The sequence below is a fragment of the Thamnophis sirtalis genome, unplaced genomic scaffold (assembly GCF_051295495.1).
Source record: "Thamnophis sirtalis isolate CommonGarterSnake01/CBP01778 unplaced genomic scaffold, rThaSir2_p1.2 scaffold_4, whole genome shotgun sequence".
In the NCBI taxonomy this organism is placed as follows: Eukaryota; Metazoa; Chordata; class Lepidosauria; order Squamata; family Natricidae; genus Thamnophis; species Thamnophis sirtalis.
The window spans coordinates 30,517,596-30,543,418 of NW_028261384.1; the positions used below are offsets into that span (position 1 = coordinate 30,517,596).

The 25,823-nt window shown below is 38.3% G+C and overlaps 1 protein-coding gene across 1 annotated transcript; it reads left to right on the plus strand.

Annotated features, from left to right (window-relative positions):
• LOC148045798 (uncharacterized) lies at window positions 1-25,531 on the plus strand. The gene is made up of 10 exons (XM_087714363.1): window positions 1-240; window positions 1,173-1,235; window positions 4,389-4,508; window positions 13,351-13,433; window positions 17,851-17,991; window positions 18,773-18,910; window positions 19,310-20,377; window positions 20,534-21,482; window positions 24,844-24,884; window positions 25,405-25,531. Exons 1-10 carry the CDS (start codon window positions 1-3, stop codon window positions 25,529-25,531), a joined length of 2,970 nt encoding a protein of 989 aa, XP_087570489.1.
• Window positions 25,532-25,823: the final 292 nt, after the last annotated feature.

Sequence of the window (25,823 nt, forward strand, 5' to 3'; positions counted from 1 at the left end):
ATGCACACTCCCATTTCAGCACTTGGTCCTGAAAAGGTTGCCAACACTTCTATAGTAGAAGTGCCTTCTTCTGCTCCATTCCTCTTCAGTCAAGATTGTATCCCCTTTAATCCTTTTGTATTTGAGGAAAGTTCTTTATTTATAAAGAATATGGTGAAAATCAGAGTGATAGGTCCAATGTTAGATGTTTCATTGAAGTATGGCAGTTTCATCCAAACTTGCCAGAGGGAAAAAGTACCGGTATATTCTGGGAAATATATTGGCAGGAATTATGGGAACTGGGTGGATTCACCTCAGTTTCAGTGCATGAACAGCAGCAAAAAATTATACACTTACTCCAATTAGGTTGGCATAGGTATATCAGAATTATTTTTGGAACTGTTTGACAGGTTATCAAAACAAGGGTGTTTCTTTTACGTGTGATGGTCATGTGACAAAACAATATGCTTTGGGTGTAAAATGCTTGGGGAGATAAGTAGCAAGACTAAAAAAAAATTCAGTGCTCCCCGGATTTAGGTTTGCTTCACTGAATTAAATGACTAAATCTCAAGCTTAAAAATAAAGGACTCGTTCACTTAATTAACAGCTGAACTAAATTAGTCAACAGAACAATTGAGGAATGGATTAATCCATCTTCTCTGATTGCTACCTCAGGAAAAAATATTTAAAAAATAAAATAGTGAAATCAGAGGCAAGAGACATAATTCTATAAAATTTGGGTGTATTTTACAGTTTATTGTATTGAGAGAAATGATAAAACCCATCTAAATTTCATAAAGTTTTGACCATAATATGAAGACATGTTGGATATAAGATAAATTTGTACATACTTCATATTATTAGTTAAGTGTAGTTTAAATAAAAAACTAGATCAAGATAAATTTAAGTATTAAAGTCCAAGTTGGAGCTTGTTGAACTTCATTACATTTTAATATTGCAAATGAATTCAGCAAGAATAAGATTTCTTCCTGTGATTGTGGGAGAAAACCCCCGTAATGGAAAACAATAATTATTTAAGGAGTAAGGGTGCAGAATTTAGATACCAGAATTTTGGTATCAGCTGGCACATAAGATTTGAAAATGGAGAAACAATGGTTAACCCCACCTCACTCCCATTGTTTGAAAATTTAGTGTCTTTAATTGCTGATAATAAGTTTGTCTTTTTAAAACAGCAGGAAGAACTACCTTCAGGCTCATCAACAACAACGTTAATAGAAGCACGGAGACGTGTTGAGGTATATCATATTAGCCCTTTTGATTGTATTATTTCTTTGCAGATCAAAATAGTGCCCATCTTTAAGGCATTAAAATGGAAAGCATACTTTTTACAAAATGTGTAGTGCCCTTTAATCTTATTTTTGTCACTGGTCACTTGGGGAATGTACCTGTTGGGCATCCTCTTTTGTACAGGCATCTATCTCTGCCTCTGCAGAGAAGACCAATTATTAAACCAGTGTGAGCCTTATTCAAGTATATGGAGTTTCTCAGGTTTACTGACAGTTATTACACAAATCCAGTCATATTTCTGTATCTTTTTCCAATTTGCCTGAAGCTGACACTTTCTGTTATTGTAACGGGCAATGCCAATACTCACTGTCTGTGACTATGCAGATGCTCCCTCCCCCACTTTATTTATTGTGTATTGCAGTAACTTTTAGGCAGCCATTAGTTTTGCCTCTTGTGCAAACAATAATTATTGTACAATAATTTAGTAAAACAGCTCATAATTTTAAGCTTGTGATAGAAACAGCTAACCCAGAAGTCTGTCGTATCAATTCCTCCCACCATGATGCCCCATTAATAAACCAATCTTCCTGATCTGGGGATAAAGAAATTAAAGGAGACACAAGATTCTGTGTGGTCCAAAACCTACTGCATGTTCCGTTCAAGAATGGAAGCATAAAACGTCAGGCTTGAATAAATGGTCTGAAATCTCATCTGTTTTCAAAGTGGTTAGGAGGCTACTAAAGAGCTTTACTTGTTTATTTGGAATACCTTCCTTTTCTAAGTTGCTAAAATGGAGAAGTTGCTAAAATGGGGATGTCTATGATCCCCGTTCCAAAAGTCTTTGGAAATGGATATTGTTCCTCGGGGCTACAGTGGACCTGGTGATCTTTGCCTGTGTGTCCTCCCTCTGGAAATGAAGCCTCTCAGTCAGAGGTCTGTTTGCTTTCTGCCTAAAAGAAAAATAAATAAATAACAGAAAATTCAATTCCATGTCTAACAAAAGCTGCTTAGGACCTTTGTTGTCTCTCAACAGGGGTTCTGTAACATAGCAAGAAATGAACTGTGGTATTTAGGGACAGTTTGCAGACAATGGACCCAGGAAGAACAAGCTCCTGTGTAACATTAATCTTGTTCAGATTTAGGGACATTTGTGGAAGATAGCAACACCACCCCCTATATGGTTTTCACGGTCAGACTGGAAAACATGATAGTCACTTATTGTGGTAATGGAATCTCTTCAACCACGTCTTGCAGACAAAAATAAGGTCAAATAGGTAGCAGGAAAAATGCAGGCATTTTGTTTGTGAGGCTTCTTGCGTTAAGTAGCTTTCATTTAAGGTTTGTAGGGGAGAAAGTTGGGGGCATGCATTCCTAGTTTTGGTTGTTGGGGGGAAGGTTGTTTGGACATATGCAAGACCATACCGTTGGTCTGGCGTTTGATACAGTGAGCGTGATAGTCAATGTATAGGTCAGTCTCTCCTTGGTCCTGGCATCTTTTGAGCTCTGAACGGAGCTCGCAGGTGTGGGCACATTGTAGCATGAACACGTCAGGCTGTGAACAAATTTTCTTATAGTTTTTGCAGCTTTTGGCAAGTGAGTTTATTGCGGAAATGAATTTGAGTTTGCTGGTTTTGCTCTTGCAAAGTGTGGGGCCACTGAACCTGTTCTTGAACTCAGGGACATCACAGGAAATGTTGATGATTTCATCAGGAGAGATGGATGATGCCTGGAAATTGATGATGATGTCCAGAACTTCTGTGATATCATCAGATTCATTGGTGTCCTCTATTTTGAACAAGACAGCGTTGGGATGCTTCTGTTCATGTTCAATCGTGTTTTTGATGAAGATGTTACTTGTAGTGTTTGTGGTTCCTTGTGGTTGGGGTTCTTGGGTTGGGATAGGATTTCAGGATTTTGGAGCTTCACTTTTTGTGTGTGTGTGTGTGTGTGTTTTTTTTTTTTTTTTTTTTGAGGGATGCTAATAACGCTTCTATGGTGGTGACCCATTCAAGTAGAACAATAAATTTGTCCAGTCTGGGCTTGCATGATGGGCAGAATAGTGGAAACGCAAGGTTTTAAGTGAAGCTGATTGTAGAAACTCGGCTACGCCTTTGATTAAACCCAAGCACTTCTGGTGAGCATACATGTCGCATAGGAAGCACTTCATGGTACTCTCATCCTCATTGAATGCTTTTGTACAGATGAAGCACACGCAGGAGTCATATGCTCAACAGTAGCAGTCTCCTTCTTTTGGGGTGGGATTGGATTTGGATTACTCATCTCCCCCCTCCACTTTCTTTACTTTACTCCCCAACACTTCCAACAGCTTTCCTCGCTTCCATAATGGGAAAAGCTAATGGATAATTTGCATCCACTTGCCCAATTCTGGATCACTCAAGGTACTGTAACCCACCCAGCACTCCTTCTACAGACTGATTGTTTTAATGGTACTGCATGATGTCACCCAACATTCTCTTTCAAAAGTTTAGTTTACAGCAATACAGTTCATCATATATTCTACTTCCCCCACCAGAAGGAATAAACTTTTTTGTCCCTAATGTCCATCTAGAGCAGTCAATTAGGAGTTGTCCATGGCTGCACATATATTGACATGCATGGATGTAACTGATGCACACATATCAGGGTCTAGATTAACATCATCTTCTATCTGACATCACATAGACATGTAACTGTTTTCATAACTATGAAATATTTCTCCTTTAAGAAATACTTCTTAATGAAGGAAGAATATCAAGCAAACAAAACCTTACAATTCATGTTAATCTTTTCATTGGTTTTATGGTTGCTTGCCACACTTTGGTTTAAAAGGCATGGCTTTGCAAACTGAATCAATCAATCACTCAATCAATCAGTTTTAATAGTGTGCTCATTTCAGCTTGAACAAATTTACCTAAGACTTTTAATTTACAGACTCCATTGAATTGATCTCATCACAATTTTTGATGCCATCTTACTACCCACCAGGAAAATGCCAAAGTAGATAAATCTGATATGACTTTGTGTATGGGTATATGATAACAATGACATCAACAATGATGATGAAATGGTTTAGAGATGCAGAATCTACTTACAAAAAGTGAACTTTCCAGTATGCTTAATAGCATATTTTATTAATATTTATTACTGTAATTGCTTTTAAGCTACATACTTCGAGATCACACAATTATCAGTTTTCCAGTCATCAGGAAGATATTACAACACGTGTGATCCAGCAGGAAGTAGCACGTTGTGATTCCTGCTCAACCAAATATCTCCACCAGGTAAGCAATCTATCAGGAATCTTATGACTATAAATAACTGACAAATGCAGAGATATTTAATATAGGACTGATTAGTTTTAAGAAAAAAATACATTTCACTTTTGGAGGGCATGTTCTGTTACCACTGTTTCCTGCAAAAAGTGGCCTCTGCAAAGAGCAGATGGCCTTACACAGACACATATTGAAATGTTCAGCTCGGTTCCACCACAAATCCGCAAAGCCCTTATCCGCGGAGACATAAGCGCGAAGACTAATTCGCGCCGTTCGAAGCGCTAAGGAAAAACGCGACCCTACCGCGATGACATAATCAAATCCGCGCATTCCCAAGCACTCAGTACCCTAAACCTAACCCTAAACCTAACCCTAAACCTAACCCTAACCCTAACCCTAAACCTAACCCTAAACCTAACCCTAACGCTTACCTTAATTGAAATCGGCTTTTTGCTGCGGCGCTGTTTTAAAGCGCCCTTTTGTTGCCGCGCTGTTGTCGCAGCGGTGATGACGCGCGGTGATGACGTCGCGGCTTTAGTGACGCGCTTATATCTCCGCGGATAAGGGCTTCGCGATTTTGTCGTGCCACGGTTCAGCTCTTCTTTCCAAAAAGCATTTTGGAGACAGAAGGAAGCTTTGAATGACTACAAATCCCAACACTGAAAATCAGTGGGGCAGCACTCGGCTTTCTAATTTTGTTTCCATTTTCCACGGAACTGTAACGGAACCCGGCTCAACTCAGGAAGACAGACATTGTAACTATCCACATATTTAATTGAACTTGAATCTTTATAGGAGATCTGCTCCTATTACTTCTAGGGTTGAAACTTGTTACAACAAAATAAGATGAAATTGCTGGCGAGCGCTTCGAGGGGAGGGGCTGCCGCCGTCGGGAGCTAAGTAAAGTTCCTGCCAGGACTCTGGTTCGTATATCTTATAAGATCTATAGATATCTCCCCTTTCTGGCAGAAAGGGGCAGGGAGAAGGTCAGTCGTTAGGATCTCTTTGTAATTCATAGCTTTTTTTTTTGCTGTGAATGGAGAAGAGGTTCAACATTAGCTGAGCCTTTACTCCGGCCAGTTTTCCGCGCTGCTTTTTTTTGCAGCCTAGGCAGATTGCCTCCCCCCCAGGACAAAACTAAGCTATTTAAAAGCCAATTCGGGCGGGGAACATTCCCGAGGAACTTTCTCTATTACTATTTAAAATACCAGCTTCAATCTCGCAAAAGGCTCCCTTTCTTCTTTTTTTAACTGCGTCACAAGATGGCGATCTCGTAGCTTTTGTGTTTGATCTGACGCAGCTAGCTGACTCTATCCTCCTGAAGGCTTCTCCGTACTAATTGCTAAAAGATTATCTGAGGGGAGCACAGACTTTGATTTTTGGCTCGCTGGATTGCTTGTCTTTTATTTTTATTCTGGAATGGCTCCCAAACTTAAACAGAAGCGCCTCCTTAATAATATATCTCCAAAAACTGCCAGGAAGTCGCTACCCTCGCCTCCTACACCCTCCACGGGAGATTTGCTAACACAAGAATTCCTTCTTAAAACGCTTAATGATTTCAGACAGGAGATTAATCAACTGATTTCGGATTTATCTGATGAATTTGATGCTAAAATTGCTCAGGCAAAGCAGGATATAATCGGAGTAATGACAGTCATGACAGATTATATTGCTGAAACGGAGGACAAATTGGAACTTTTGGAAGAAAGTAACCTTAATCTGATATCAAAAATTCAAACGTTAGAACAGGAAATTGAATCTGCACAAAAAGAACTTGTCAAATTAAATTATAACAAGTCTGCCTTTGCTATACGTGTTAGAGGGCTGCGTGAAAACCAACAGGAGAATTTGAAACAGACATTCTTTGAGGCTTTCAGCCGCTTGGTGGGAAGTCCGGGACTTAACTTTGATTGGCAGATTCAAAGAATTTACCGCCAGAATTCCTGGGTAGCAAAACAGCGACAGCTTCCGAGGGACATAATAATATACTTTACTACAAGGGAATCTAGAAATGAGATAACACAGAGGCTCTACGGAAAGAGGTTGAGAATTGACGGGGACGACTTGATTGTTTTTAAGGAGATACCATTTCAAATGTTAAGAACAAGGAGACAGTATGCTTTCTTAACCGAAGAACTCAGAAACTCTCAGATTTCATATAGATGGGAAGTCCCAGCTGGTATTACAGTTACATTTGGCGACCAAAAACACCGCATTAACTCTGTCTGTGAAGCCCGAAAATTTTACTACGAGACCCTGAAGGCGGGACTTCCTGATTCATCCGGATCTGGGGAGAGACAGGGAGAAGGAGAAGACAAACAGCGAGACACGTGGCTACAAGGTGGAGCGTGTTGCTTTTCTCTTCCGGAAGGGCAGAAGACTAAAGAATAAAGACTAGCGATGTTTTTAAAGCTTTATGATTTCCGTCTGGGATAAAATGGAGAAGTGGCATATCGATGATGAGACATGGAGACTGAAAGAAGCGTTGCTGATTGGGGACATATATTGTACAGAAATTTTGTTTGAACTCTAACTTTAATTGTGCATGAACTATTTTTTTAGGTGAAGAGAGCGGAAATTGTGATCTTTTTGAGTTGCGGTTTGGGACAAATGGAGTTGGGAGGTGCGTGGGAGAGGGAAGGGCAGCGAAAGTTTAATTAGATTACATGGGGCTAGAACGTAAGCTGATGTTTGTTTGAGTTGCTATATCAATATAAGGTTAAGAAAGTTTGGTCGGAGAATCTTCAGGAAAGTGGAGTAAATATGGGAGGAGCAACGAATATGGATAAAATATATATGTGGATATGGATAAAGGCAGGGTGGAAGGTAAAAAATTTATATGTGGAGGTGGGTAAGGATAGAAAGGGAGGTGTTGGAAATGAAAAATGAAAGAAGTATTTGAGTTAATGGTGTTATAGAAAGGTTTGGATACTTGGATAAAAAAGGAGATAAATTAAAGGATTGAATAGATAGACAAAGCAAGGAGATTTTTAGTTGGGGAATTCTAATTGATCAACTTACCTGGCTCTAATATAGTTTGAAACCCTGCAAGTAGTAAAATAATCGAAATTTGGAATGAGTCACATTGATTAAGATTTATAGATAATGGGAAGCTGTGGTAACGTAGTGGGCTTATGACCCTTTTTGTTTCTTTCTCCTTTTTGTGTGTGAGTGTGGGTGCTTTTTTTTTTTATTTCTTATTTTTTACTATTTTTCCTTTTTCTTTTTGGCTATACTTTTATCTTACTTTTTTTAAATTTTAAAGTTAGTTGGCCTTATTATACTTAAATGCTTGTTAAAGAATTATGCCGGGCATGGGACCTGCGAAGCCGTAAGGGGGTTAGGGAGGGGGGATTATAGGGGGGAGGGGGGAGGGTGGAATTACAGTTTCAATCCTTAGAACAATAAGAATTCACTTGTGTACTGCCGTTTTTTTTTCTTTTTCTTTTTTTTCTTTTTCTACTTTTATTGTAAAAAACAAATTGAATTGTATGGATACACCAAAGTGGGGAGAAGAGGGAAAGAGAAGGGAGAAGTAAAGAGGGAGTGAGAGGGAATGTAAGGAGGGTAAATGGAGGGAGGGGGAGATGTCTGAGGGGGAAGGGAAGTAGAAGAGGGGAATGTTGGAGGGGTGAAAGGAAAGTTGGAGGGGGAGAAGAGAGGGTGTATGGGGGAATGAAGTGTTATGTTGGGGGTTTTTTTTTTTTCCTTTTTTCTTTGCACAGTATATAAGTGATTGTACAAAATGAAAATGAAAATGAAAATGAAATAAAATATTTGAAATAAGATGAAATTGCTGGCTTGGCCACATATATGGTTAATAATCCTTTCTGGTATTTGAGTAATATATATGGAATCACACTCCAGTTTAATCATGGATTTATTGTATGGCCTTAAACAAGCTGTTTTCATGGTTAATACAATTTCATGTTGTTAATATGATGCGAATAGTGCAACCTGGGATCGTGATAATGTGAGAAGGCAAAGTCCCCACGACACCCTTCCCACCCAAACCACTCACCTTCACTAACCTATCTGAACTCTAAGCAATAAAACAAAAGACCCCTAAAACATTTTGCCCATGTTGACCTTTAGACTGAAACTGACTAAGTAGTTGCTTGCTAGGAAATTGGCAGATATCAACAATTGAATCAAAATTGATAGAAAAATCTTCTCAAGATGTAGAAAATTTCAGACTTGGAACCACCATCCAAGATCAAGATCTAGGAACACAAAGAGGTGAAGACAATCCCACAGGGCAAGAATACTGTATTTCCTCCACACCAGGTTTAGCTCAAGCCCCTCCCCATCTCACAACAGATGATGATAAATAGACAAACAGATATAGATCCATGATGAAATCCATATAGATCCATAGATGAAAACATATAACTGATAAATGAATCCCTTCTTAGGTACATTATTGACAATGTAGATTGCTCATATATGATTTCCATCTTATAGGATAGCTCAGCAAGTAACAATGTCATAGGTTGCACCTTGGTATACTTTCCACAAAGGTCGATCTGATGCAAATGGCATCATCATCAGTGGTTTCAATGAGTGATAACTGTGTCTGCACTTGTGAATATACATTATCGACTCAGAATGGAAGCATAACTGCAGCCATGTAAGGGGAAAACTAAATAACACCCATAAAGGCTCCATCCCTACCTGATAAACATCCAACAAAGCAATCACTCTGAATTTAATTGTCCTCATGAACTAGGCCTCTCCCTTGTTTAAGGTATGTATGTATAAAACAAAAAAGCTTACCCTTAAACATCCAGAGTCTGTACCGGCTGTACATTCATTGGACACAACATAGATATCAACCACTCTGCCAATTCTTTTCTGAGCAAAAGCAAAAGCACAATAAAGAAATTTATTACCCCCAGCCAAATAAACAATTCCCACACCCAATGTTCCATAAGCTAATCTAACACTAGTCTTCGAAAAGCTTGCTTCAATGGTTCAGATGCATTTGGTGATACAGTCTTTCTATAAAGATTCACAGGTCCCTTGACTTTGGAGTAATGGACCCTTTTGTTCCACATGGCCAACTCAGTTGTCAACAGTACTTGGAACAGGCCTTCCCACACTGGCTACAACTTCATCTCCACCAGAGAAGTAATCAGAACCCAGTCACCACTTCCATAACCACCACTGGGCTTTCATGAAGCCAGTATCACCTGAGGGTAGCAGAGATACTTGATCCTGAAGTGATGTCACATCAATGCTTCATATAGATATATGTGATGGGGGCAGAGGTTACTAGCACACGCCTCCCTGTTGAGCAGAACTTCAAATTTCTGCTTTATTGCAATCAAGTAATTGAAGATGAGGAAAAGTTAACGTCTTGCTTCATTGTACATCTGAAAAGTGAGCTGTTTGTCCACATTGCTGTGTCAGAGGCCATCAAGATTTAGCAGGACCAGTCCCAGGCTAGACTACGTTCTTCCCATACATTACTTTGCACTCAGGATTCAATCACTAGATTTCAGTTTGTAGTCAGCAAATTCAAGAGGTCGTCTCAAGAAACAGCAAACCTCCTCTCCTGAGATAGGATTTATATAATCGTATAATCTTCGTATAATCCCCGACTTCTGGTCCTTCTGACACGCCCTAAAAAGTTGGCTTTCCCAGCAAGCCAGCCTGGCCTGAACAAAACAAAACAAATTATTGATCATTGTTAATTTTAATTCAATTTTTTTTAAAAAAATGTTATTGTCAACTCTAATTGGGTTTGTTTGGGATATTCTATTTAATTTTTTTAAAACTTTTGTATTATGTGTTTCTTTTAATGTTGTATACCGCCCTGAGTCCTTGGGAGAAGGGCGGCATATAAATCTAATAAACCAAACCAAACCATTTAAACATAGGACAACCAAGTATACAGTTCTTTTACAAAAGCATCTTATGTGCCACATATGGAGTCTCCCAGTGTTGTAACTCAATCTCATCTTAAAATAAAACAATTTTATTTAAAAAGATGTAAAAAAGACAAAGGCAAGAAACTGACTCGAAGTTTTGATTCCACTGAACAAAACTTGTTTCTACTTGGTTGATTGCTAATCAATTCCCAATTGTTCCATTATCTGCCATAAAACGTGTACCTTTATCACTATTAATGACTTCAATCAACCTGTATCAGCGTATTACCCACTCCAATACGATCTTAACAGTCATTTGAACTCTTGCACATCAGCCAAACATTCAGCCAAAGGACCCGTTGAATAAACAACTCATCAGAAATACTTCAAACTTTCCTGCTGCTGGCAATTCAGTGTAATCCATTTGGATTCCACTTGGAAAGGCCATACAGCCAATTCCTGTCCCCCAGCAACCTGCTATTTCACATTGAAATACATTGAAATGTATTCCCATTTCACAAAATCAATCAAAACTTCCATTCCGCACTGAAATCCCTCATATATTTCTTCATGATTGATTTGTTTTCTATCCACAATCCATTCCTTGTAATCCATCTCCATAAGCACATCTAAATTCTTTATAAATGTTTCCCACTTCCTGCCTGAAAGCATCAGCATTCAAAAATGCTCAGCCATAAAAATATATGTGAGGGTGTTAAACCAACTGCCCCCAAAAGGGAACAAAAAAAAAAACTTAAAAGAGATATCCCGGGTCTTCACTCTGAAATTCATTTAGCTTTAACTTTAATGACAACTTTTCTGTGCTATAAGTGCATCCATTTTATTTTATGTCACTTGTACAAGTGGATTCCCAAGCAAATGAGAATAACTACAAGGTACATAGGCGTGCCTTAAATACACAAAATGATGTATCAAAATGCATCATAACTTGGATACAAAAATACAGTTGCATGCAACAAAAAACAATGTGAGAATTACTTGGACATTCCCCAAATATAACAAACGTGTTCTGAAGCCCCAAAGGACCTCGCTTTCCCAGAACTAAACAATAAGATCATTACCGGCTTCCTGCAAAACATGTTGTCACTGCCCCTTCATTTAATAACCAAGAAAGAAACCACTCAACACCATATTTTAGAATTAAGTGTACTTTTACTGGCTACAAACGAATAGAAACAAAGCAAAGCTGAATCTGAATAAAAAGGCGCGAAAGCAATAGATATCAATACATTATTCATTCCCCTCCCCTTGGTACCCAATCCATAGTCCAATCATATTTCACCCAACTGTCAGGTGGGAGACATCTTCAAAAATCATCATCAGGATGGAATGCTGGACAGTTGGCCTCGGCGGGAAACTCCCTTCCTTCCACATGCGCAAAGAGATGGTGAGAATAACTCCCTAATAAACAGTCCTCCAATACAGAATGATTCCCTTCCCAAATACCATGCCCCCCTCCCTGTTTCAATGGCAGCCGAAAAGCAGCAGCGAAGCAGAGGCTGACACATGTCCTGTTACTCCCTATTACAAAGGGAGGGATCAGGCTATTTTCTGTTCAGGTCACTATAACTTTCTGATTATGCTCCAACCTGTGATTTTCCAGAAAAGCTTACTTGCTGGTCAGATATTCAATATGGAGTCTATCAGGTTCCTCAAATAACCTCATCTAATTTACCTAAATAATTCAGGGTCCTAGTGTTGCAGCAAATTGAGGTTTGTAATCTACTTACGAAAGACCAGGACTTGAAACCACGAAGGTGAGAGAAACAGGTTTATTGGATGCATCGAGTTCAGCGTGTTCACACACCAAAATCTGAACTGCCTTAGCTCTGCCCAGGATCCTACTTTTATGTCGTGTTCCACACGGTGCATTCTCAAGGCGTTTCCATACATGAGACAAGTATGACATTTCAAAAAGCAGAAGTTCATTTGGAATGTTACAGCAAAGGACATAGGAGAAATATAAAAAAGAGAAGTTCCTATTTCGTCTTAAGCTGTCAGCAGCTTTTACCTCTGTTCTATCTCTCCCCCATGTCTGGCTTCCTGTGCCCCTCCTTTACACAGTCTTGCCACACTGTTCAGCCCTATTTTTAATACTTATGAGGAAGTTTGGGGAGAAAGTTCACTCCAGCTAAAAGTCAACTTTGGGACTCCAGGGCACTATAATGAAAAGCCAAACTAATATGAATTTATAAGGTCCATTCTATTAAGACCACCTAACCTAGCCAGCCACTGGTGGGTTTACCTGTGCAACCCCTGCTGCATCACTAGCCTTATTCTCTCAATTGCAATTCTGCATCTATTTATTAATGCAAAATCTCCTTTGAAATCATTTGAATTCCAGTTCCTAGTATGATTTTAAACCCAGGATATTGCAGATTTACTCATTTTCCGAAACTGAATATAAAGAAAAGGAACAATGTGATGTAATATTGATTTGCTGATGAGCTTTGGAGAAGACTTACAATGCAACTCGGTATATTTTAAGATTTCAAATGAATTTACCAAGAATAAGATTTTCTCCCTTTTTGCTTCTGTGATTGTGTGAGAAAAAGGGTGTATTTCTAAGAAATAATTAGTTAAGGAGTATACAAATTTATTAAAATGACTTAAATGCCTCAAAATAGTGAGCATGCTGTTCAATATTCCATCCCAGCAGGTTATAAAAAGCAGGAGATGAAAAAGAACTAGGAAAATTATGCCAGCACACACTGCAACTACACAGTTTGTATTAAGTGTCAATTGTCGATACAGATGACAATATCAAAGTAAAAAATTTTTACTTTTAGGAAAGTGTGCAGAATTTAGGTAGCCAAGATATTGGTTGTCACCTAAGATTTGAGGACGGAGATTAACTTCCTCTGAACGAAGAAACCATTGTTTGAAAAAAATAGTGTCCTTAATTGCTGACAGTTAAGTTTGTCTTTTTAAAAATGTGTTTTTTGTTAATATTGCAGGAAGGTTGTCTTACAACTGAACGAGGTTTGATGGAATTAAAACCAGAACAACACCTGAAGTATGCTCAGCTGCAGGACTTTAGGTAAATTTTGGCATAGTTGAAAATGCTTTATGTGGCGCCCTTTCATTTTGGAAAAACAGACTTTCAGTTGCCCAGAGTTCTTGGATTTTGTATTGTGTTACTTTACATCCATCAAACACAAACATTTATCTTATGGTGGTCATTTATAATGTGATAATGAGATTAAATCCACGTGAAACAGAATTATTTAATGTCTCAGGAGTTCTGAAGGAAGATATTTAACTTCTCAAATAAGTCATACTTAAATAAGTTAGATTAAAAAAATTTTTTACTCACTTTTAATACTCTGTTCATCGTTATTTATATATCTGAGTAGAGGACACTCTGAATTATATAGCCCATTCCAATTGAATAAGATAATAAATTATAAAATAATATGTAGTAATGGCCAATAATTGTATATTAAAATGTAGGACATAAATATTATAATGTAATCATTATGCACCCTCCCTCAAACTTTTATATATCTTCTGCAGAATGATTTCTGAAAAGTAGTTTATTATATTGATTGATGAGCTGCCACCAAGTCAGTGTTGACTCTTAGTGATGGCCTAGTTTATTTTGTGAATGTGTTATCATGTGGTAATCAAAATTTCATCAAGGAAGTTGTTGTTATGAGGTAATCAAAACTTCATCATGGAAGCACTCCTTTAAATCTTGGTATAATCCTATTAAATAAGTAGAATTTGAATATAATATTCACAACAGTGGAAAAACAGATATGAAAATTAATAAATATTACAATGTGCAGGAATAAATAAATTGACAATTAAAATCAAGAAGGCTTTGAATACTTTTTCACGTGGGATTTGTTTTAGCAATTGCTAACTAATAGAAACAGAAATTATAAATCCAAAAGTATGAAGAAAACACCAATTATGTAAGGAAAGGTCCCTAAAATGTGTAAGGAAATATTACTAGATCATTATTAATGCATGGATAACTGCAGGACATTACACACCCTCACCCACACAAACTATGACAGTGCCAGGAAAACACCAAAAAATAAGAATCCCTCCCCCCAAGACTGCAAATGAAACCAGTTTTTTTCCCTAACCCTAAGGACAGGAAAGACAAAGCCACTGGAATAAGAACCATCAAGGCATTGTGGGAAATTATAAAGGACAGTGCCAGGAAGCTCACAGAACCATCAACCACCTCAGAATTACCTAAACAACGAGGGTGAAACAAACAAACTGGCAAAGCTGCCTTGCACCAACCTGGCCTGCCCCTAGAAAAGTAGCCACTTTGAGACACATAAACCTGGTCTGAACACTTAAAAGCAACATGTTGCATCGCAAAGAAAACATTTGCAAAAAGGAGTAACATTTCTTGTAGTAAATATATTTTATAAACAATTAAAATATAAAAATTCCCTAAAAATAATTTAAAAAAAGATATTGTATAAATTAAAAAATATCCTTAAAAACCATTCTTAAGTATTCCACCAGCAATAATTTATACATTTTAAGGTATTGTAGTTGTACCAGCAATAATATACTATAACCATTATTCTACCAGCAATAATTTATACTGTAACCATTTCAAACTATTCCACACACAATAATTTAAAAATGAAATTATTTTCATTTTAAAATATTCCATACACAATAAATTACAATAAATTACAATAAAATGATTTTAAAATATTCTATACATGATACATTTTAAAGTATTGAGTATAGAATTTTTTAAAATGGTTTATTTTAATTTATTTTGGATAGAATCTTTTTTTAAATAGTCTAAGACAATTTAAAAAAAGAATCACACACAATAAACTGAAGTAAACCATTTTAAAATATTCTATACTCAATACTTTTAAGTAAAACTATTTAAAAAATTCTCTGCACAATAAATAAAATATTATTTTAAAATACATTAAAAAAATAAAAGAAAAAAATGGGTCACTTACCAGCAGGCAGAGTCAGCAGTTCTCCGATGAGATGGATCTGATTCCGATGCGATGGACAGATGCAACAGGGAGCAGGCAGGCAGCGAAGCAGCAGGACAGGTAAGACTGGACTGGAGGGACAAGGGTTGTTGCTAAGCACACTGCCTGGCAGGCTTAGCCAGACAGGCAAGGCTGGGGAAGGAGAGGCGGGGGGCTTTTGGCCATGTGCCATATGCCAGTCTGTGGCTTTGGTGAAAGCTGTGAAAGCTAGGCCACCGCTGCCGCCCATCCACTTTTGGCCATGTGGTGTACACCAGTCTGCCGTTTTGGCGAAAGCCACGGAAGCTAGGCCGCTGCCGCCACTACTGCCCACCCGCTTTTGGCCGTGTGGTGTATGCCAGCCTATGGCTTTGGTGAAAATTAGACCGCTGCCGCCGCCCACCCACTTTTGGCCACATAGCATACGCCAGCCCACAGCTTTCATGAAAGCCCTGAAAGCTAGGCTGCTGCCGCCGCACATCCACTTTCAGCCCCATGGCGTACGCCAGCCTGTGACTTTTGTTAGCGAAAGCTAGGCTGCCACCACCGTCTCCACCACTTTCCACCCCCTTTCGGCCACGCGGCGTATGCCAGCTCGCGGCTTTTGCGAGCTGGCACAAGCTAGCCTCCCGAGTCCTGCCACCCCCCTTGCACTTAGTTGCTTACCTGAGGGAAGCAGCAAGACTCTGGAAGGCGAAGGGAAACAAAACGAAATGGAGGACCCGGTCAGCAAGCGCAATGTGACAGCTGCTCGGGAATGAAAGACTCTTTTCAAAAGAGGAATGTTGGCCATTGGTGCCATGCTTTTAAATGGGTCACCTCCATCCCGCTCACTGATTGGCTGGACTCCAGCCAATCAGTGAGAGGTGGGCTGGGCTAGCCTAGTTTAATGCGGACAGGTGGGGGAGCGAGTGAGCTGCGATGGGACGGCAAGGGCGATCGAACGACAGGGCTGGGGCAGTCATTCAGAAGTTACTTCCAAGTCCACCAGTCGAACCTCCTCTCACTGGCTTGCAGAAATTCACAAACCAGTTCGCCTGAACTGGTGTGAACCGGCAGAAACCCACCACTGGTGGTTAATCAAGCCAATTCTGGAATAATGAAATAGACTTGGCTATAGTCCTTTGAATGAAGTGTAGATTTGACAAAGTTTTCTGCTCACATCAAAATAGAAATGATTAATATTTTTGGAAAAAAATAAAAATGAGCTGCAGGTTGAAAAACTAGATGGAGAAAAGAAGGAATTTTGAAGAGAAACAAACATCTTAAAGATAATTTAACAGGTGAAAAACTTTCCGAGAGCAATCCTAACTTTCTCTTCCAACATTTTATATTTAATTCAATTTAGCATCTCTTGCTGAACATACATTATGCAATTCTCTGGGTTTAACTACATTGCTTTGGGAAATTTGTTGAAAATAAGAAGTCTCATTTCAACCTGTTGGAAAAATTCTGGCTCTCCAAGCATCTGAAATAACCTTTATCTCCAAAAACAACTCAGTTCCACTTGTTCTCTAAAAAGCTTTCATTTCCAGAGACTTTGTGTTCTATTAAAGCAATAGTAGAAAAGGAGAGGTGATCTCAGATGGGTATCAGTCATCAACAACCTCTTCACAGGGTGTCTTCGGGGCCAAATCATCTATAATTCAAGAGATCTGTGATTGTATTTCCTAATTTCTCCTCTGCTCTTCATTGAGCACAGGTCTTAGCTTCTTCCTATTTCAGCTCTTTGAAATTCAGTCTCATCAATTTTCCTGTTAACATCAGAAGAGTGGTGGTAAAAACCATACTGTTCTGTTAAGCTTTGAAAGAAAAATCTGGAAATAGCAATAGTTGATTTTTTTAAAAAAATGTAACCTCTCACATGATTTCAAATTTGATTCTTGGCTTTGTACTATTTGCCAAACAAGGTACTGTCTTAACTGATGAGAAAGCAAGATGTTGGGCTAAATTGACAGCTTGGCATTTGGGAACTGTATTCTGCATCTATGGCTTCTCTTTTGGAACTTATTTTGAATTGGTTTGCACCTTTTATAGAATGTAAGTGAGAAAATGTGTTTTCATCTAAAGACTTCTTAGTGGTGTTAATAGGTGAAGTAATGCTGAAGTAATACTGAAGTAAAACTCATTAGCTTGTACTTAAATAATCCAACTATTATAAATATAAAGATGCTAACATTAATTCTGAAGTAGCTAATCAAATTATTTAAGAATATAAGAGTTATAGCTCCAGTCTGGAATGATTTACTCATTTGTCACTTAACTGAGCAATTCTAAAATATCCAATAAATCGTTAAAGCATAATTAACTATAAGAAGCAATTACTAATGTAATAGAAATAGCACCCCTGAATTAATTAAAATTTGAGGATATGTATAGCAAAGGGCAATATCAGGTATTTTTAATTATTTTTAATTTTAAACAGTTTGATGGCGCAAGTAAAAAAGCTAAGTGGGGTAATTTCACTCTGGCCTTGATATTTTATAGAAGGAATATATCAGATGAAGCACTGCAGGTAAACAAGCTGAAAAGAGAGAATTTGTCTCTCAGATGCAAAGTTGAAAAACTAGGTGGAGAAAAGGAGGAAATCTTGAAAGACAATAAATATCTTAAAGAAGAACTTAACAGGTGAGAAATTTCTAGAGAGCAATCCTGATTTACTCTTCCAGAATGTCATATTTAATTCTTTTTACATCTATATCTGGAGATACATTATGCAATATTCTGTTTGCCTATAATGCAAAGAGGAACATTGGAGGAAAATCAGAGGTGACTCCTTTCAACTTGTTGAAAAAAGTCTAGCTCTTCAAACATGTCAATCAGATCTCAGGGGCCTTGTTCCCTAAAAGGCTTTCAGTCAGAAAGCAACTTGTTGGGATATCTTGATAGTTTTACATTTGGGACCAAGAGAGGACTTTTCCCACAACTTCTGTCCATAACTTTTTATTGCTTCTGGAAAGTGTTTTGGATTGATTTGCACCTTTTATAAAATGTAAAAGAGAAAAAATACTATAAAGAATCCTTGCCTGTATTAATAGATTAAATAATGCTAAATTTTGAAGTAAAGGTCATTAACTTGTACTTAAATAATCAAACTCTTATCAATATAATGATGAATGCAGAGGTAGCTAATCCAATCCCTTTAAAGAATATAATGGATATAGCTATGATCTGGGAAGATTTACTGATTTGTCACTTTTACAGAACATTTCTGATGTATCAAATAAATCAATAAAACATAAGATAGACTGCTAGTTGTTATAGAAATAACAAAACTGAATTAATTAAAATGTATAAATATATATAACAAACATATACTATATAATGGCATGTTTAATGTTTTTCAATTTAAAAACTGGCTTATCAATTCAAGTAAAAATGGATTATTTTTACTATCAATATTTTACAGAAAGAAAGTCCTAATTTCTCATCTGTTGATGGACATAAAAGAGCTCCACTGTGAGAAAAAGAACCTTACTGATATTATTCGCTGCCTACGTTGGAAGAAACAGCAGTTGTGTGAAAAGTTTGAGGAAAAACTGAATAGGTGAGCCATTTTTAAATAGCAACTCTGACTTTCCTTTCTATAATTTCATATTAAATTTTCCTTAGTTCCATAACAAAACATTATATGGAGACTTTAAGATACAGTAAGCAAAAAAGGATGGAGAAGAACATATATTACATCTGGTTTCATTTTGCTAGCTTAGACTGTTATTGGGTTTTAAAGACTATTACTGTATTATTTTAAAAGGGGTTTTAAAAGTTTTAAATATGAGAGTTCACGTTACATTTCTTTTACATTGAAGAAAATTATGATACCATTGAAGAAATAAGTGAATAAATAAAGCCAAACTTGAGATCCAGAACATAATAAACAGTTGTGTAAAAGACAAATTAGATGTTTGTTGGTCGAGATTCATATGTAACCTTCTGATTTTTCTAGAGAGAGAACACTAAGAAAGGACTGTTGTAGGTCATTGATGTATAGAGACAACTTACTATCACTTGTGAGCAAAGAATACAAAAAATGCTTGGTGACTATCTGGCAAACAAGTGCGGATGTTGAAAAACCAGAACATCAAATGCCGGAAAATGAACTAAAAAAGGAATGGCTTCAAACTTCCATAGACAATCTCAAAACCAAACATTCCAAGGAATCTAGAAAAAAGGTACAGGAATGGCTTCAGGAATCTCTAAAAAACCTGAAAGAGAATTCCCATAAGGTATCAAGACACACCTTGCCAGAATGGCTTAAAGCTTCAGTGATAACTCTTGAAAAGGAATGTCCAGAAGTATCCAGGGAAGATGTAAAGGAATGGTTGGATACATCCATAAATTGTCTTCAAAAAAAAGGGCCAGAAACATCCCCAATGAATGTGGAGCAATGGCTTGAAGAATCTATTAAAAGTATTCAAGATCTTCAGAAATATGAGGCAGAATCTCGAGGTAGCTTAAGAAAGGGATGGCTTGAAAAATCAGTAGAAAACCTGAAGAAGCAAGGTTCTGAAGTACCTGTGAAAAATATATTACAGTGGCTTGAAGGATCCTTAGAAAGCCTCTCATCTTCTAAAACACCTGAACCAGTTCTGGAAAAATGGCTTCGAGACTCTTTGAAAAATCTAGAAGAGGAAAGTCCTGAAACATCTAATCAAGATGCCAAAGAATGGCTTCAAATGTCTGTAAATAACCTTGAAGAGGAAGGACCTGAAACATCACATTTAAATGCTCAAGAATGGCTTAAAGAATCTATTAAAAGCCTTCAGGATTTACAGAAGCCTAAGATATCTTTTCAAAATAGCCTAAGAAATGGATGGTTTGAAAAATCATTACAGAACATGAAGAAGCAATGTTCTGAAGAACCAGCAGAAAATATATTACAATGGCTTCAAGGATCCCTAGAAAGAGTCTCAGCTTCTGAAGAACCTACACCAGTTCTGACCAAATGGCTTGAAGAATCCTTGAAAAATCTGGAAGAGGAAAGTCCTGAAGAATTTAAACAAGATGTCAAAACATGGCTTGAACCTTCTATAAAGAACCAGAAAAATGTGGAAGAGGAAAGTCCTGAAGAATTTAAACAAGATGTCAAAACATGGCTTGAACCTTCTATAAAGAACCAGAAAAATGTGGAAGAGGAAAGTCCTGAAGAATTTAAACAAGATGTCAAAACATGGCTTGAACTATCTATAAAGAACCTGGAAGAGGAAAAACCTGAAGAACTGCATTTAGGAACTCAAGGATGGCTTCAAGCATCTATTAAAAGCATTCAGGATACAAAGAAGTCGAAGGTAAAATTTGAAGACAGCATAAATAATGGATGGCTTGGAAAATCAACAGAGGATCTCCAGAAACAATTTTCTCAACGACCTTTGGAAAATGTATTACAGTGGCTTCAAAGATCTCGACAAAGCCTGTCATCTTCTAAATCAACCAACCTAGTTCTGGAAAATTGGCTTCAAGAATCCTTGACAAATCTGGAACAGGAAGATTCTGAGGAAGCTAAAGATACCAAAAAATGGTTTGAAATATCTATAAATAATCTTGAACCAGAAGGACCTGAAGTACCACATCTAAATCCCGAGGAATGGCTTGAAACATCAATTAATGGCATTCGGGATTTCAAAAAGCAATCCTTTAAAGCATCAAAAGCCAGTCTGAGATTCAGCAGGGAGAGAGTGATTCGGGTAGAGTCTGCTTTATCTGAAAGACATTTGAGGAATGGATGGCTGCAAGCATCTTTAGCAAATTCCAGAGAGCATGGTTCTACTGCATCCAGAACAGGTGTTCAAGCATGGCTGCAAACCTCTTTGAAAAAAATCAAGCAAGAATCTTCAGAAGAAGCCAGAAGCAACCTTGAGGAATGGCTCCAAAAATCCATTGAAAATATCCAGATGGGATGTCCTGAAGAATCCATGCCATATGTGAAGGAATGGCTTGATTCAACCCTAAATCACTTCCAAGAGCCAGGACCTGAAACAACCCATCTAAATGTGGAAGAGTGGCATAAAATATGTATCCAAGGTCTGCAGGAGGACATATTAAAAGAGATGACAGGAGGAAAAGATCCTAAAATATGGAGGACAAAAGTTTCCAAAGGAATTTCTTCTCAAGAAAAACAGGTATATGAACAACCAACATAAGTAGCTATAATAAGGATGGAAAAAATTACTCCTGGGGGGGGGGATCTCTCTTTTCTTTATATATTGAATTGAATTGAAAGGTAATTATTTTATTTTTATTTCTGAATAGCAAGCTATCTTCAAGGGGAACTTGGAGAGAAAGAAAGAGGTCATAGCAAATGTTTGCATAAAATGAATTTCAAAGAGAAAAAATTATTTAATCCAGAATTGGGATTTAATTATATTAAAACTAAAAAGTTAAAAACATAGAGGAAATAGTTGAAACCCCAAATGAAGAGGAGGAAGAAGAGTTTGAATAAGAAAGGAAGATTCTGAGGATAAAAAGCACTTCATAAAGTGAGCAGCAGCGCATGAAAGCTGATGCCTTTTAATACAAAATGTTAGAAAAGTCGCTACCAGGCTCCTCCTGATTTGATAGCAAGAATTCAGTAGTAATTTTAAATATAGATGGCTACATGTAAACCCATCCTTGGTGTAGAGCAGGGCTGTCATGCTGGATGTGTTACACACTGGCAATGCCCAGTTTAACAAAGGGGAAAAAGTCCCGATACGTCACATAATGCTGATCTACACAATACTCAATTCTATTACAATACTCAAAATGAGGAACAAGAAGCTCCCTGATATATTCCTCACCAGAGGTATAACACTGCATCTTTAGCTTTTGAACCCTAAATGCAGAAGCCCAAGATGGACTGGAGCTCCTAGACTAAGGTGACCAGACATCCTGCTTTTGACAGGACAGTCATGCTTTTGAACAATTTGTCCCGCGTCCCGCGGCATTTTTAAAAAGTCCCGATTTTTAGATGGGCTTTGCAATACTTGCAATGAGGGTTTTTATCCAGGGGTGCATCTGGCTTTTCCAAACGCCCTGGAAGCTCCTGGCTGTTTCACCCGCAGTGGCCGGGCTGCAGCTGCTCCATCCCCAGAGGGGGATGCAGATGGGGGTGGGTGGGCTGAGTGCTCTCAGTCCTGGTGCGATGCCCCTCCCTGCTCGGCCCCGAGCCCAGGGTCGCAACCTGCGGGGCTTTTACAAGACGAAGGCAATAAAAGGTGCCCTTCTCTTCCCTTCCTCCCTTCCTCCCCTCTTTCCTTCCCTCCCATCTTTCCTTCCTTTTGATGAAAGAAATGTCCTTCTGGGTTCGGCTCCAAGTGGGGAAAAAGACACTGGAGACATGGAGGCTGCTTGGAAAGATGGTTTATTGTTGGACAGGACCATATGGCTTGAGTCCTGAACAGAAAAGGTCATCACATGCTTCAATGTTGGTGGAGAAGAAGTGAAGGGCTGAGGGAGGGGCTTGCTAGGCTTTTTATAACCTGTTCAGTCCCACCTCTCTGTTTCCTGTTCCTGTGTAAGAAATGTATTCTGATTGGTTGTCAGACTCCCATGGGGCCATGCAGGGGCAACTCTGAATCCAGGTTTAGTTGAGTTCTCAGATGCCATGTGGTCAGTTGAGTAAAGAGCCAGTATTATCATGCCTCTACTCCCATCCTCCCTGGGGCTGCAGTGGAGAAGTCTTTATTATATAAAAGGGACTAGCTTGGCCTTCTTAATGGCCCATTAACAGTGGGGATGGGCAGGAAGCTACAGGCAACTATTCTGTCTTTTAAAACATGTTTCTTTCTTTTCATTTCCAGAGAAATATTCTGCCTTTTCAATATTTCCTAGGATATTTCATTTTTCTGGGAGAGGGCTGGATGATAACTTCCCACACTTTCTTTCTTCCTTTTTCTCTGTCCCCTCCTCCTTCTCTCCTTCGCTCCTTCCTTCCTTCCTTCCTTCCTTCCTTCCTTCCTTCCTTCCTTCCTTCCTTCCTTCCTTCCTTCCTTCCTTCCTTCCTTCTCCTCCCCTCCTTCCAGCCCAGAGGAGAAGCAGCTGCTTCTGGAACTTCTTGAGAACTCTCCTTGCCTGCTTTTCTCCTTCTCAAATGCCTTCCAATGACTGGTCCAGCTCTCCTCCCCGGAGTCTCTTTCTTCTGCCTGGAAATGGAATGGGGAGGGGGTGTTATTGATTAAAACTTTTGCTACCCGGTGCTGCGGCTGAGGTGAATCCGCCAAGCTCCCTCCGGCACCCCCGCCCATGGCAGCGGTGCCTCCCCCTCCGCTTGGAGCACTGAGCTGGGCACCGCATTACCCCTGCCCCCTCCTCCTCCACCGTGCTTTTGAGGAACCATGAGGCTGCGGGACCCAGTAGGAAGGCAGCGGAGGGGGCAGGAGCAGAAAACAAAAGGCCCCATGGCTTCTCAAAAGCACAGTGGAGGAGGAGGTGGCAGCAACAGGGATAACGCGGTGCCCAGCTCAGATGCTCCAAGCAGAGGGAGAGGGAGGCGGCACCACTGCTGCCACGGGCAGGAGCGCCAGTGGGAGCTTTGGCAGCTTCACCTCAGCCGCAGCGCTGGGCGGCAAAATTTTTAATCAAGAACACACCGCTCCCCTGTCAATGGTATCCCGCTTAACCAATTTTAAAATCTGGTCACTTTATCCTAGACTTATAGAGTGCGCTTACTCTTTTTTCCTAATCTATAGGAGTGATGGAAATACCACCTTCAGAGAGCATTATTTGGCTAGCAAAAGAATGCTTTATACAACAGTAAATGTATCCTATGGAAGACATGGTGAATCCCCTTTCTGTTCTCTGGATTCACATGTAGCCACTCAACAAATAATTTTGGTTAAAAAGATTGAGAAATGCTGATATATCTATATTTATATATATCTATCTATCGATAGAGATATATAGATATATAGATATAGATATAGAAAGAGAGACAGAACAATGGAGAAAATTCAACTACTAGTAGTTTGTCATAAGATAAAAACAGTTTGAATGTAGAAATTGAGGAATACAAAAGCAATTTCTGAGAGATTAGAAGTAAATATCTGTGAAGATTGTCACGGGGCCTCTTGCAAATAGGTGAAATCTAAGATTCCTTGTTTAAAACATATATTTCAGAAAATGGTGCCATATATCACAATCTGCATATGACTTTTACTTGGGAAGATTCAGAAGAGTTGAAAAAAAGTATGCAACATTGAAAGAGAGCCATGTTAGAACTCTGGAAGATACCACATTTAATAAAAGTTCCCTTTTAATATAATTTTTAGTCAGAAAATGGACTACCAGGTTGCTTCTAAAAAAGAATTGGAACTGGAAGAGTTGAAGTTGGATGAAAGATACCTATATGACTCAATGTATGTTGTAATCAGAATCTGAAGCATCAAATTATTTGCTAAAATCATGTAATTTAGGTAATGACTGTACAATCCATAATAGTTATTAATGCAATAGATATGCCTGAAAATCTATTCACTTGTTTTTATTTACCCTCATGACTTCCAGACTTTAAGGAATAAACTAGACAAGCTGATCTTGTGTTGCAGGTATGACTTATTCTAACTAATGTGGGCTGTAATCATAGATATTTAATTCATCTGTTTTGAATATATTTCTCTTCCATTCCCTCTAAATATTTGAAAAGTCCCTATCTTTTCAAATGTCTGGATTGGAAATGAAAGGTTCATTGTTAATTCATTCTTTCCTGTGAGTTATGCCACTCTATGGTTAATACCATTTGATTAAATGTTCTTTCACAAAGTGATCTGATTATTGCTCTTTGAGACCACTACCGTCCTCCTTTCAGCCTGATGATGCTTAACTTCCCATCACAGTAGATCCCAAAATATATCAGGAATGAGCTCTCTCTCTCTGATGGCCTGTTAAGAAGCATTGGATCAGACTATATTTGATGCCCTTGAGATACATTGGGCTACAATTCTTAACATGATTCAGTTGAATGCAGATGATAAAGTTTGGAAATACCCAGCCAATGAAAGGCTAGTGGGCAGAGTGAATTAGCAAAGATTTCCTAATGAGCTGTTGTCTTTTCTCTGTTCTTTTCAGAAAAAAGCAGGGACAAATATTGAAGACTTGTGGATTCATCCTCCTGGCAGTGTTCATTTTTCTCTCTATTTATGTTCATATTAGACGGTACTGCATAGTGAATAAGCAGGGCCTTAGATCTTATTAACTTTTCAGTACCAGGATGAAAAAGCTTTAATTAGTATTATAGCGACTTTGTAAAGAATATATAATGTATAATAGTCAAAATTTGTTCTTGTTTTTATTTTTAATATAGTCCAAATCTGTCTTATGGGTAGACTTTCACAACAAAATATAGTTTTGACTGGAGGAAAGATTGATATAATAAGAAACAGGAAACGTTCCAATCTCTTTAAAAAGAGAGAGGAAAAAACTATGAGATATATACAAAAGTAAAATGCAAAATCCAGACCCAGTTCTCCACCCGCTTTTACTGAAAA

Excerpts from the sequence above, each read along its gene's own strand:
- LOC148045798 (XM_087714363.1), top strand. The coding sequence starts at position 1 with ATGCACACTCCCATTTCAGCACTTGGTCCTGAAAAGGTTGCCAACACT. Across the intron at positions 241-1,172 it reads GCCAGAGGGAAAAAGTACCG|CAGGAAGAACTACCTTCAGG; the intron begins GTATATTCTGGG and ends TTTTTAAAACAG. Across the intron at positions 1,236-4,388 it reads AAGCACGGAGACGTGTTGAG|CTACATACTTCGAGATCACA; the intron begins GTATATCATATT and ends ATTGCTTTTAAG.